At 48.6% G+C, this 14,030-nt stretch overlaps 1 protein-coding gene across 1 annotated transcript; it reads right to left on the bottom strand.

The window, feature by feature from the left end:
- Positions 1-770: 770 nt before the first annotated feature.
- Positions 771-13,936, bottom strand: CRAT (carnitine O-acetyltransferase). Its single transcript, XM_030286687.4, is given in 18 exon segments — positions 771-1,053; positions 1,605-1,742; positions 2,247-2,309; positions 2,765-2,900; positions 3,032-3,154; positions 3,637-3,756; positions 3,941-4,041; positions 5,050-5,228; positions 5,658-5,832; positions 6,391-6,556; positions 7,422-7,475; positions 9,531-9,649; positions 10,130-10,393; positions 11,516-11,590; positions 11,592-11,619; positions 13,779-13,809; positions 13,812-13,851; positions 13,853-13,936. Coding segments are annotated over 18 exon segments (2,091 nt in total). The 5' UTR covers positions 13,916-13,936; the 3' UTR covers positions 771-837.
- Positions 13,937-14,030: the final 94 nt, after the last annotated feature.

The raw sequence follows: 14,030 nt of genomic DNA on the forward strand, positions 1-14,030 counted from the left end.
AGATTGGTTGGAAGTAGTTCCTATGCTACTGTTGTATGTTAATGTTTATATATAATCTTTTACTGTCTCAAGTTTGTCAGCTGAACTTAAAAACATCATATCATATGAGAACATTCTCTCACAGAATAAAGCTGGCACAAATTGGAGTAGTATTTCAGTAAGAACAACAACAAAAATAACCTGAAACAGTAAAAATCACCTTAGTTTGTATCAAGTCATGTCCTATTGTTAAGAGGGTCAGTGCAAGATGAAGGAAATCCCAGTGTCCTGAACAAGGGGAAGGGAACATTCCTGTAAAGCCTGTACTGGTTGGAGTGCCTGGGATAAGTAGTGCAGTGTACTCTAACAAGACTGGATCTGCTCTGGCTTAACTTCCTCTTGCTGAAGTTGAATGATGAGGCTTTGCTGGAACAGTAGAAAAATCTTCAGTCAAGACTAGAAGATGCTCTTCAGAAGATGAAACCAGGAAAAAGACTTGGTTTTACATGAACAAGAACTACCTTCCTCACCAAATGGATTTAGATACTGGCAAGGACTGTGCTTTCTGTATTCCATTACAGTAGTTTTCATAAAAATCATATTTGCATCCTCTTTGAGGACAGGAAGGTGCACTTTGCATTGATGGGAGAGGCCCTCTCAGTTCTACTTTGGTTTGAGGCAGTGTTTCACTACAGAGTCTGACATCTGTAGGTGACTGACTATTCTGTAACATCTTGCTGAAAACAAATGGTAGCTATCTTCTTCGGTTCCAGGGCAAGCTGTTCTCTGAATTGTTTTCTGAGGAACTGGGAGCTTCAGTGCATCAGGGATAGCCCATTTAACTGGGGGATTTCCCTCTTACAGTTTGGATTTGGGAGCATCCTGGAGCAAACTCCTCATGTCTAGCAGTGCTTTCTCAAGATAATGTGCCATGCGGGCTGCATTTGTGTCAGCACAGCTATTGAAGGCTGAAATTGCAAAGTTGATGTGTTGCTCCATAGGGTTGTAACACACTCCGTAGCCATCTGGAACCACGGGACCAAAACACATCACACAATCTGTCTTGGCTGGGACCTGTGGAGACAATGTGATTAAAACCTTCTGACCAGTCAGAGAAAAATGAAACCATCAAATGCAAACAGCTCTGTCAACAGAGGAAACTCATCTTACTAAAATGCTCTAGAGAAGGGCCTTTGGTCACCCTCACCTCCCACCACACATGTGCTGGATCCTACCATTTAGCAGCAACGTGTTTTCCTCTACATTTGCACAGGAGTGCTTCTCCCCAGGGTAAGCCTGTAGTAAGTTGCAAGTAGAACTATTCAGTAAGAAGCAGAGCACAGCACTTAACAAAGCTGTTCTGGCTGCTGATTTCATTGATATCACTTTGATTTAGACACCAAACATCCTTGATGATCTTGGTTTTGGTTATGTTAGCGTTTTACATGTCTGTGAGGACTGTGGCAGGTGTAAGATCAGATCTGTAGCTTTATGGGATTGACAGCCAGTTTAGAAATTTCGGACCCAACGTAGATGAGTTTCTAACAGAAAGGAGCTGAAGAGAAACATGGATAAGGAAGGCATGAAAAGGAACAGAGAGTGCTTTTGGCTCAGATGAGTTGTACCTGGCTGGTTGAGAGATTGAAGTGCATTGCAACAGCATAGGCTGTGTCCATGAAGAGCTCGGGCACGCTCACCAGATCCTCGATTGCCTGGAGCTTCAGCCCCAAGAGGTGCCGGTCTATTGCATTGCCCCGTATGGCCTGGAGGAAAGCAAGGATGGACAGATGAAAGCCAGGCCAGCAGCAAGTGAGCAAAACTTTCTTTGGTTAAAGAAAAGAACACTTCTAAAAAGTCTCTAAAGTTAGAAGGAAACTAGACGTTGCCTTTGAGACTAATAATCTTGTTTGTAAGGACTGTGAAATTAAACACACCAATGGAAACAACCTTACAGTTCCTGCCCATGGAATCCCTCTGGTTTAAGGGTTCTTTGTGAAACTTCAGCATTTATCAGCAACAATGATGGTAAGAAATGAAGCTACTGTAATATTTGATTATCTCCTTTAGGGCAGTCACAAGGGACACTTAACACACCAGCTAGAGAGGATTCAGTCTGTGGCTTTCGAGCACTGTCAGAGTCAGACCTGTGCAGCACTAATGGCCACACTGCTGTGTCAGGAGCAAAAGATGTTCAGGTTTTGTCTTTTTCGCCAGAACTCTCATTTCCTGGGTAAACCCCCAAGCCTGTCTACATAGAGGACACTTACCATGTCTGTGTATTCCCTGTGGGCCTGTGTGGCTCTCCTCAGCAGGTCTGCTTTCTCCTGGTCCTGGGAACACACAGATCTGTAAGTTTTTCTGCAGAATAGGGAACCTCATTTTGGCTGTTCTCTAGGATAGAGGACATTTCTGCTTTGTGTGTCTGTATGAAACTCATTTATATTTACTAGATTTAATTTTTATATAATTTTGTTTGGCAGTGTTACTTCATTCTGAATAGAGTTCATCCATCAGTAGCAGAACTTAGTTTGAGTAGCTGAACAATCTTACAAAGGACTTTTTGGTGGGCTCAGAAACATCCACATGATGTTTTCCAGGCTTTCAGTACATATGATAGAAAAGTCAAATGAAACCCCTGATATGTAAAGATAATGCTGCAAGCTATGGTTTAGCTCAATATGGGGTGCAGCCCTTCTTAGCTGAAATTAGATGAAATGGGGTCAGCCAAATAAGCAGCTTTTCTCTTTTCTGGATTCCTCTTACTCCACTTCTTTGAGATCCTCACCGATTTGTCAGGGCTGTCCATGGATTGCACAAAGTTGAGGGAGTCCACAGAGGTGGAGCGGATGGTGTCGGTGCGGCCCAGGCGGAACATCCTCAGCGACGCACTCTCGTACGTGGCACAGGCACGGCCATACATCCTGGGACATGGAGGAGAAAGCCACACAAGTGAGTCTGTCCTTGGAAAACCTTGTCTGTACCATCTTTATCAAGCTCACATGTTTGAGTCTGTCAGTGAGGAGGTTGAGGAATGACCTCTGGGTGGTCTTACCTGTAGTATGCCAGCTGCAAGGCCAGCTGGATAAAAGCATCAGGGCTTATCTTCTCTGACTTGGGGAATCCTTTCCCAAATTGATGAAAGACTAAGATTTTGATATCCAGATCTTCAACCATGCTACAAGGAAAGAAAGAGGAACTGTTCCTTTGTTGCTTATTCTTGTAAAACAGTGGGAAAGGATTTGCTTTCTCAAGGCTCAGAGCGAACAGGCCATCTTGATCTGACCTATGCAGGGGCAGAGAGCTCCAGCACACATAGATCTTTTTGGGCAGCACCACAGAGGTAAGAATTTTTGGCCACTACTGAAAATCTTTAATAGGTTAGATGGCCATGTGTGTGTTTATGGTCCAGTATTCTTGGCTGGATCCAGTAAAGCCTTGCTCTTTCTTAGAAAATGGGATGAATCAGTAATAATCCCTTTCCAGCACCTTTCACCTTATTCCTGGCAGTGCTTTTCAGCTCAGCTCAATGCTGTTGAGCCCAGAAGTCACTGGGAAAACATCCTGGCTGCAGTGGGGAAAGCTTCAGTTAAACCACTGACAGGCTCCAAAGGGGACAAGAATTACTCCCTCAGTCACCCACCACTTTTCCATACTCACATGTTGAGGTTTTGCTTTGCCTTCTCTATGTCATTCTTGATTTCTGGGGTGATGTTAAACCGCAGCTTTTTGGGCATTGGCAGATGAACTGTAGGAGATTTGTCCATCTCGAGGTTCTTTCTGCTCAGAGAAATGGTTTTGTTTGACCAGACCTTTGGCATGAGGCTCAGCTAGGAATGCCACAGCCTGGATAGAAATGCAGAGGAGACTTTTCCCTTTGTGACACTGGTCCACAGCCTGACAGACTTTTCACAGTGCCAATTAGGGATCTCCAATGCTGAGGAAAAGCAGGGGCAGGACTCACGTGAACTTCACAACATGATCCACAAGAGCAACGATGGGTGGGCCTTCGGAGGGGGCATGCTCATATACGAGACCACAGGAGCCATCTTCAGCAACGATGAACTGGGAGAGAAGCATGAGAGGACAGTGTTGAAGACAGGCAGTGTGTGAGGCAGAAGATACCCAGAGAGGCCTTGGTGTCTCTGTATCAGAGTCTGTCCTTGCACACCGAGAGGTTTCCTTTAGCAGCACAGCAGTGGAATCCTTTCAGCAGGTGCAGGAGATCTGAGAGCACGTTACAGTTCTGTAGAATCCCCTGGATAAGGGTGTGCCTGACATATTGGTGTGCTCAGTGCTTTGGCCACACAGAGAGGTTCAGTAGTTCTGATTTACTGTGATGCACCCACAGTACAGGAATAACATAGCCCCATGCTGGCTTACCCTTACTTTTCAATCAGCTGGAACATCTAAACTTTATCCCCTTGGTGAAGAGTTCCAAACAGGAACAAAACAGCTGAAAACACTCTGAAGAGTTCAGCAGGTATGAGAAGAGTCCTCTAAATCCTAAATATTCTGGCTTGCTACAATCCGCAAGCCAGAATATACCAACTAATGAAAGAAAAAGCTCCAACAGCAGCTGCTGTTGAAGGATCTTGACAAGACTGAATGGAGAAGAGATCAGAGGGATGCTGTGGGATGGCAGTGCATGTTTCAAAAAACTAAACAAAATGCCATTGGGCAGCTTCTGGCAGAACTAGGAAAAGTGACAAGCCTGGAGGAGATCCAAGGAACAGACCTCCCATTGTTTGGGCTGCCTCCGAGCAGATGAGGCATTGTTGACCGCAGGCAGAAAATTGATTTATAAGGAACACAAAGACCTGCTGCACTGAATAAACGTGGGCAGAGGCAGGAAAGAAACAAGTCCCTGAGGCAGCAACAACTGCTGGTGACTGCAGGGGGAACCACAGGATCTCACACTGTCAGCCACTACTCCTCATCTCCCTTGTTTTTCACTATCTTGACATGAGGATCTTTGCTGCAAAAGGTTCCTGGGATTTTTTTAGACTTTTGTAGTCTCAGGAAACCCCTCCAGAGCCACCTCTTCAGTACCTTTAGAGCATCAGTTCTTACCTGCAGGGTTTTGTCAAACCATCGGTTGCCGCTGTTCAAGTGGCTGCCGCCGCCGTGCAGCATCTGCGCGGCCACGTGGCTCTTGTAGACGTCCTCGGACACCCGGGGCATGGGGGCATCCAGGCACACGGTGCAGATGCTCTTCTCAATCGTACGCACAGACTCCTTGTTGGTCTTATCTGGGAGAGAAATGAACTGTAAGTAAGAGGGAGTTGTGTCATTGGAAGGAGAGACATTTGAAAGAGTGGGTTTGAAGGATGCAGTGTTGGGTTCCTGCTGTACCTCAGTGGGGGTATACACAGCTATTAAAAGTGCAGCCAGCTGTGTTGTTACAGGTGTGAACATGCTGCATTCACCCTCCTTTTTTCACTTTTCTCACATCCTACTCATTTGCAAGACAACAAACTCTGAGATTTCATTAAACTTCACACTTGGAACATGTACCTCCCAACCCAAAAATTACAATAGATTGCAATGATTGCTTCTTTAAGGTGGAAGGCTCATGTTATCAGTCCAAAACAAGCTTCCAAAAGAAAGAACTGAGAAGAGCACAGTGGGGAGATTTGTTATTCAAAGATCTACAGTATTTGTTAGCACATGTTACAGACCTTTCAGGAGGTTGTTGTAGGCTTTTGCCCAGCTGTTTCGGTGGTTGGTGGTGAGGATCCCAATAGGTTCTTTGTTTGTTTGGAGGGAAGTGTTCCAAATCTTCTCCAGCTGAATGAAGAGCTGGTCAGCAGTAAGGGGAGATCCATCACTGTTGTAAACATCCAGCTCAAAGAACTGAAGGTGAGAAGAGTGGATAAGGACAGAGACAGACAGTGAGAGAGTGTAACTGCCCAGACACAGAAACTGGCAACAGCTACTTTGAGAAGGCAAGGCCTGGCTGAAGAACTCAGCTTGCAAGACTTTTGAAGGATGCTCAGAATTGAGAGACCCAAGTCCAGCCTCCTTTTAGGGCATAAATACAGTCCTGGTTTTATGAAGCCATGGTAACAAGGACCAAGGAGGAATTCCTGTTTCTGAGACTAAGCTGCAGTAGGAGGGTTTGTCATCCAATTTTCACTTTCAGTTACCAGCTGCAGACACGGTCTCTGGGCTTTGAGAGACAGGAATTACAGGGACAAGAAACAGAGAAAGACAGTATTTTTCTGCCTCTAGTCTGTTGCTTATACATGGCAATTCTGCTGCTGGCCAAAGAGGATAAAGGGAGCAGGAACATAACCCTGGCGAGAAAAACCTTGTGGGCAGAGACTTTGTTATTCCCTTTCTTCTGGATAACAGCTAGCAAAAGGGACATCTGCACCTCAACAAACCTTGAAAGCCCAGCAGTTGCCTTACCTGGAAGTTGTGAACGACCGTGATGTGTCTGGACTGCTTTTTGCCTTTGGCGTAGTTGACGATGGAGTCCCGCTTGGGCCCAGGAATGCGGCAGGATGAGAGGATCTGGTAGTACTGGTTCATACAGAGGGGCTTCCCACCCAGGTACTCCACTGGAAGGGTCTCACTGGAGACACAGCAAGGTAAGGAGGAAGGAGAGAGAGAACAGATCAGTGTGAGCAGGCCTGTGCTTCCCACACAGGTCACAGGCTCTGCCCTGCAGCTGCACTCCCTCCCTCCCTCCAGAAAAACCTAAAGGTGGCATAAAGAAAGGGGCTGTCCTTCCCCATTCATGGGAGCTTTCTTAGTATAGGCTACAAAAAATGTCTGTTTGCTGGCCTTTTATTTGGGAAGGGAAAAAACACAGTCCTTTCTGTGACACCAGAGAATCAGGTCTCTGGACCTAGTCCGTGGCTGTAGTTCTGAGTGACGAGTATCTGATGTGTTGATATGATTCATGAACTAGGCAGGGGCTCAATCACTCACTTCTGCAGTCATATACCAACTACCCTGAACTTTGACTGTTGGGGTTAGTAAACATATTTTTGGACCTTAAATAAGGCGTGTCCAGCAGAGATTTGCTGGTGACCAAAAGGGTAAGGGAGGAACAAATTTCTCTAGAGCTCATCCCATCTAGCTGGGAGGTGAGAAACACCAGGAACACAATGCTAGAGACTCAAATTCCTGCTGCCTGAGCTGTAGCTTGTCCTGTGAGCAAACAGAAGTGCAAAGTTCTGTGAGACTGTCAGTCGTGCTCGCTCCCTCCAAGCAAGTTCCCATACCAATGAAAGCATTAAGGTAAACAAAGAACATGAAGACAGAGCAAACAAAGTTTGCTTTTTTTTCACTGGAGGGGACTGAGGATTACAGTATCTCTTTTCAAATCTGTGCTGTCATCTCTTGCCTTTCTACGTGGGAGATTTATGGACAAGGCTTAGCATCTCTGTGACGTTAAAGAAGGTGTAAGCTCTCAGGAGGGTCAAGTAACTCACTTGTCAATCATGGTCTTGAAATCCAGGATACCCTCGATCAGCTTGGCAGCAAACCTGGAAAAATACCAAATGTAACAAGCTGAGATCAACCACAGCCATGTCTGGGGCTGAGGGACGAGCTGAGGAGGAGGATTAGCAGAGCTGTTCTCTACTCCTCAGAAAGTTCTGCCAAGCCCCTGTTGTGCCCATCTCTGGTTCACTGACAGCCACTCTGGGCTGTGATTTGAGATTGCTGGATAGTCCTACTGCGTGGCACTTTCTTTTTTTATGTGTCTTGCTATACAGCCAAGGAACTCTGGACAGCTCTCAAGAAAGAAGGATTCAGTCATGCATTAATGACCCTCTAACAGCAGTGTTTGCCACTGATGTGTTACGATTTTATCACATCTGAATGCTGATTCTTAGCATTAAAACAGCACCAAGAGAAGGGGATTTCTGCCCTTCCGTGGCTAGAGGCCAACTTGGGAGTGTCAAGCCAAGATGCAGCTGTTTCTTCCTGCATCTAAGATACCACTGGTGACTGAGCTCCTACCCCAGTGAACATCCTGCTGCTAACATAACTCTGGAGAACCTTCCTCTGGCATTGAGGGCTTTGGAAACAAAGCAGATGTGCTGCACATGGACACTGAGGTGTTGTGTTTACCAGGATTAACGTAAACAGTGCCAGTGCCAGCTCCCAGCAGGGCTGTGACATGCTACACCAAGCTGCTTAGCTAGAAGTGACAGATTGGCCTTCTCTGACATGGGAGCTCCCACCTGTCCCTGAAGGAAGGAGGTAGGAGGTCACTGGGTCAGGAGGTTGTGTTGTTGGCTGAGTGACGTGCTGCCAACATTTGGCATTTGCAGACAGTATCCTTCAGATTGGCTCAGCCTGTCCATCCCTAGGAAAGATCCAAGGACACAACTCCAAAAACCTAAGGGCTCTGTGAAGTGAGACATTCAGCAAAGTAGTTTTCAATTTAAATTCCTCAGCCTTACTGCAAAACACGAGGGAAACATCAGCAAGAGGGTCTATGTTCCTTTCCAGAGAATTAACAGCCTGGAAGCAGAGCTTGGGCTCGAGGAGATGGGAGAGGTTGGTTGACTTGTTTTCAAGCCAACAGTTTTGCCAGGTTAAGGAGTAGAAAACCACCACTTTCCAAATTTGCCTTTTGCATTTGGAAGCTTTAGTTTCAAGCTGCACTATCAAACTTCTTTGTGCAGCCACAAACTACCCAAACATACAGGAACCCACCTTCTTATGCAGCTGCTGAATTCCACTGGTTGGGCACTTGCAGTTCTCCCAATTACTTGGAAAATGTAAGAATAATATGACAGAGAGCTTTCAAGACATTTGTGTACTCTTGCACTGTTGTGAGACTAATGCTCTGCTCAGGTGTATTGAGGGGTGGGAGGATTTGTTCCCAGCCTCATTGATCCCCTGGCTGGTGCCAGCGCAGTGCTGACTGCTAACTGTGGCAAAGGTAGCTGTGTAAAGGTTGGTGCTGAAGTTTTGCAGATGGATTCAACACACTGCTAGTGGTGGTTAAAAATTAAAGGGAGCCCACGAAGAAGAGAGGGCATGGCAGGGTCTGATTGCAAAGAAAAGCTTGGAGTGGAAAGGTCGGTCTTTGGGAAACTGTGGTTTCCCAAACCATGAATCACAACAGGGGACAGTCCATCAGGCTCCCCCATCCCTATAAACTAGCAAACTCCAGAGGCATTTCTGGGTGGTCTCCTTTACATGAAAATTTACAACAAAGTTGCCTGGGCTACTTTTGGTGCCTCTTTTAACTGCACACACAATCTCAGTGCCTCCAATACATCCTCACAGTATCTTCAGCCAGTGATGGGACCATTTTGCAGTGAAGATCTGTGCTTGAGCTAAGACCTAAATGTAGGTTCTCAGTCCCTGTTTAATACCTGAACCACTACTCCGTGATGAAATATTTAGTCTGGTGCAACCAGGAGTTTCCTTACTGGCAGCCTTGCCCTTAGAGCAAAGACAGTTCTGACTTGGGGACCAGATTAGTCATTCCCAATCGGCCTTAATACCCTCATCCCTTTTGAACACAAAACTCATCCCACATATAATCTAAGGGAAGGAGGGAAGGTAGAAAAGGATTTTACCTGAGCTGACCTTGTCGATCCAGAAAATCCTGCTTAGGTAAAACCACACCTGGGCTGGAGTGGACCACAACTGGCAAGCGATATTCCAGGTAAGCTGTCTTCAGCCACCAGTCTGAGAGCTGGGATGGAAAAACGAAAACAGAGAGCTGTTGCTGCTGCCCAACCCAATTCTGGTGGATGGGTCTCAGCATCCTGCCCCCAGTTCTGTCCCACACTTTTCAAACAAAGTGTTTGGGGTTTGTACTATGCAGGTAGAAGGGGAAAGGAGGATTTAAGCAAGGCATGGGTGGCTTTTGGTGCAGGGCTTGACCAGAGGGTTTCCTTCAATCCTCTGCTCAACTTCCTGAGGCAGTTGTATGATGCTGACAGGTTCAAGCCTTCAGCAGCCAGAGGCAGGGCCAGTGACTCCCTGTTCTGCCATAATCTCTCTGCTCACCAAGTCCTGCTGAGGCGTTTGCACAGCTTGGGGAGATCAGTGGCGAACTGGTCAGGAAGGTTATTAAAACACAGATTCCAGTGGATGCAGCCAGGACAGGGAAGAGATGCACATCAGCCCTCCACTCTCCCTTACATGAGCTGGGGCCAGATCCCTGACCTACCCAGTTCTCTGTTTTCCTGGCTCTTCTCTCCAGGCCTTTCTGCAGCCTCTCCCCGACGCCTCCCGGCTTGCGGAACTCGGCCACCAGCTCCCGCGTGTGGCTCAGCTCCTCGGGGCTGATGATGGGCTGCAGGGCCAGCAGGTACCGATCCAGTGTCTGCTGCAGTGGAGGCACGGGCAGGGGGGGCAGTGCTTCCTGGTGGAGCTGGAATCTGCCCACAATCTTGTTCAGAGGTGTCTGCTTCAGCAGGCCACAGGGCCTGGCCTGCAAAGCACAGAGCAAATGTCGAGACAAAACATCCCCCAAGATAGCAAAGAACCTGGATCTAGGAGTTTCCATCCCAGCCTGTCTGTGGGCACATGTGTGTCCCAGCCTGGGAGCACAGCACGGCTATGCGCTGGAGAAGGGTGCAGGACATCCAGGAAAGCTGTGAAAGAGAAACTCCATCTCCAAAATACCTATTCTTAGCTCCTCAGAGAAAATGCTGCTGGGGTAATGACACATCTCCCCACTCTGTGGACACCTTTCAGCTGAGAGTCTCCATGTGATAGACAAAGTCAAACCCTTCCATCCCATAGTAAGTGGGAAGAAAGTTGTGAAAAAAATAACCATCTTATGTACTATCAGAAACTTTCATTATTTCTTACAAAAGCATAAGGCTAAAAAGCAAAACCCTTGTGCCAAACCAAACTACCCTTCTGGCTTTGAGGAGACAGGATTTAGCTAAGTTTGGGGTAGGATTAAAATGCCTTTTCTCTGTCGATTCAGGAAACTGTGGGTGATGCCAAAAGGCTCCTGTGATCCAACTGGGTCATGTGGGAGCAGAAGCACCGACCACTTCCCTGGCTGGAGAAATATAACCGAGCAAACCCAAGTGCTCACCAGGAAATTAACTCACCAGTTTTCCCCAAAAAGAATAACAACATCCTTTTGGATGAACGGGGTTGGACATTCTTCAGCTTGAAGATGTTTCAGTAGTACTCAAAGTTTCCAGTTCCCTCTGCACCTCCCTCTCCCATGGATCTACTGAATCAGACACTCCTGCAGGACTCTGGACTTTGCATTGTCAGTGTACTGAGAATGCAAAGCCACTGAGAACATTCCCTTTGACTTCCAAAGCGGTGAGAAAATAGCTGTCCCCACACCTCCTCCCAGCAGTTAAGCACCGAGAAGAAACAGCTAAATCTACAAGATGACAAAGGCCCGCCAGAAACTGCCCTGTTTTTGGGCAGCTGGGTCTTTGTGGGACCTGAGAAGAGCTGCGAGACTGAGGTTTGGAGAAGGAATGAAAAAAACAGCAGGGGGAGAAATTACTGAAGCATAAAAGAAGAGTGAGACTGGGAGGAAAAGAAAGGTATTGATCACAGCAGTTTGGGCATACTGTACCTTCTCTGCTTGCTTCTGCTTCCTATCCATGGCTGGTAGGACAGAAAAGGCCGTAAAGCTCTCCCTCGGCCTCTCTTGGGTCTCCTCTTCCACCTGACAATGTGCTGCCCATGCAGGGCGTCACCTCATTAGCCAACTGCCACATGACTGCTCTGATCAGAGGGCTCAAGGGCTGGCACAGCCACAGGGGACAGGAATGATCAGATCACTGGATTTCGACAACTGCCCTGAAGGTGCCCCTCTGGGCAGTTGATCAATACCTGGCTAGAGCCTCTCTGACCAAGCTCTGGGCTCCAGCTAGGGCAGAAGTGGGGATGCTGTTCCTTCACCTTTTGTCTGGACCCTGAAACTACTGTGGCTGTTGGGAGAGATACCTGGACATAATGCAGGAGAGACCTCAGTTTATGTCCTGGAGTTGGCACCGTGGGCAATACCCTAACTGCCCTCACTGCCCATGCATATGTGGTCATTATTGCAAGCTGAGACTCTGGGGAGTTCTGAGTTGTCAACTCTTAAAAAAAAAAAAAAAACCAACCAGAAACAACCAAAAATATCTACACAGCAGGGCAATGAGAGTGCCATGCACTCACAAGGAATATCAACCCCTCCTTTGTGTCTGTCTAATGAATTGAGGGCAGACAAGCACAGCCTGCATAGCTTGGATAGAGTATGATGATCCCAAACAAACAGCTGCAGATTTTCCATGGGGTAACAATGAGAATCCCAAAACAAACCCATGGAAGCCACTGTATGTTAAAATGTAGAATGCATTTGTTATCTTCCCTCTTTTCCGTCCCCTGTTTGTTTGGTTTGGGGTTAAACTCAAGGATTTGGTGGGAGAAGGAACAGTGATCAGAGCTGAGGGGGCAGCTGGCAGCAAACAGAGGGAACAGCCCACACTCCCCACAAGCAGCAGGAAAACGAACACCAGTGGAGCAGGGTGTGCAGACAGGGCCAGCCTGTGGGCTGGCATCGCTGCTGAGCCATGTTCCAACACAGCAAAGAACCTTTTCCAGAGCCTGCAAAGCTGGTGGGAAAGGAAATCCACCTGCTGGGGGGCAGAAGGAATTTCCTAGCCGATTCTTAGCACAGCCACAGAATTGAGTACCAGGATGTCAGAGGTTTGTCTTTTATTTTTAAATTATAATCTGGAATGCCCCTTAAGCCCAGAGACAACTGGCCCTGCCTGGTCCCTCAGTAACTGTGAGTGGATCTGCACTGTAGCTGCTGTTCTGCTGCTCTGTCTTCTCCTTTCAGGACCCAGAAGGGACTGCAAAGAGCAGCTCCCAAGCCTGGCAGGGGTCTGACAGCTCTGCTGTGTGTGTGCAGCAGGATGGGCACTGTGGGAGGCACCGATACCATCTGCCTGGGCTTCCCTGGCCCCTCCGTGTCCAGCAGCCACCTTCCTGCTGTCCAGCCCCAACTGGACAGCTCAGTACAAGACAAGGCACTGGTGGAGAGGATCCAGAGGGGGACATAAAGATAATTAAGGGACTTGAGTATCTCTTCTATGAGGCGAGTGAGAGACTGTGAGTTTGTCCTGTTTAATCTAATGAAGAGGAGGCTGACAGGGAATCTGAACAATCCATATAAATATCATCGAGGTGGGCGTCAAGAGGGTGGTGCCAGACTCTCTTCAGTGGTGTGCAATGACAGGAGGGGAAGCAGTGGCCATAAACTAAAACACAAGAAGTCTGCCCTCAACATGAGGAATAAGTTTTTTACACTGAGGATGGCAGAGCACTGTGCCCAGCGATGCTGTGGAGTTTCCCTCTCTCGTTTGGAACGTCTCTCTCTGGAGACGTTCCAGACCCACCTGGACACGTTCCTGGGTCATCTGCCCCAAGTGACCCTGCGTTGGCAGGGGCGTTGGACAGGGTAACGTCCAGAGATCCAACCCTGACAATTCTGGGGCTGTCATCTCCGTCCCGGACAGCTTCACCGCGCACGCTGCCGCCGGGCACGGGAGGAGCCCAGCGGGCCTGGGGGACTGACTTCGGCAGGTCCCTGCTCCTGCTCCTGCTCCCGGGGGAGGTGGCACCGAGCGGACCCGCCCGCACGGCCCTTACCGGGGATCGGGGCCTGTGCTCCGGGCTGGGGCGCGGGGCCGGACCCGACAGCGGCACCGCCGGGACCGCCAGCGCTGCCGCGGCTAAAGGCCCCGCGCGGAGCCGGGCTCGCCGCCCGCCCGCTCTCTACCCTGCCCGACGTAGCGACCGCCACCTCGCTCCCCGTCTCCGGCCCCTCCCGGTGTCGCTCTTACCGCAGCCCTGGCCACCAAGGCGAGCATGGCCGCGCACCCCGGGCCCACCGCAAGGACAGCCCGGCCGCCGCCGCCGCCGCTCCGGGGCGGGGCCGCCCCGCCGCCATCTTGGAGTGGGGCGAATCCCGCGTGGCCATCTTTGGGAAAGGCAGAGTGATGGTTTGAGCGGAAGGAGCGCCGCGGCCGGTGGCAGAGCCGTGCTGCTGCCCCTTTCTCCCCTGCCTTCTCCCGAAGATGGTGAGGATGGTCCTG

This window comes from Taeniopygia guttata, chromosome 17 (genome assembly GCF_048771995.1).
Source record: "Taeniopygia guttata chromosome 17, bTaeGut7.mat, whole genome shotgun sequence".
Taxonomy (NCBI): Eukaryota; Metazoa; Chordata; class Aves; order Passeriformes; family Estrildidae; genus Taeniopygia; species Taeniopygia guttata.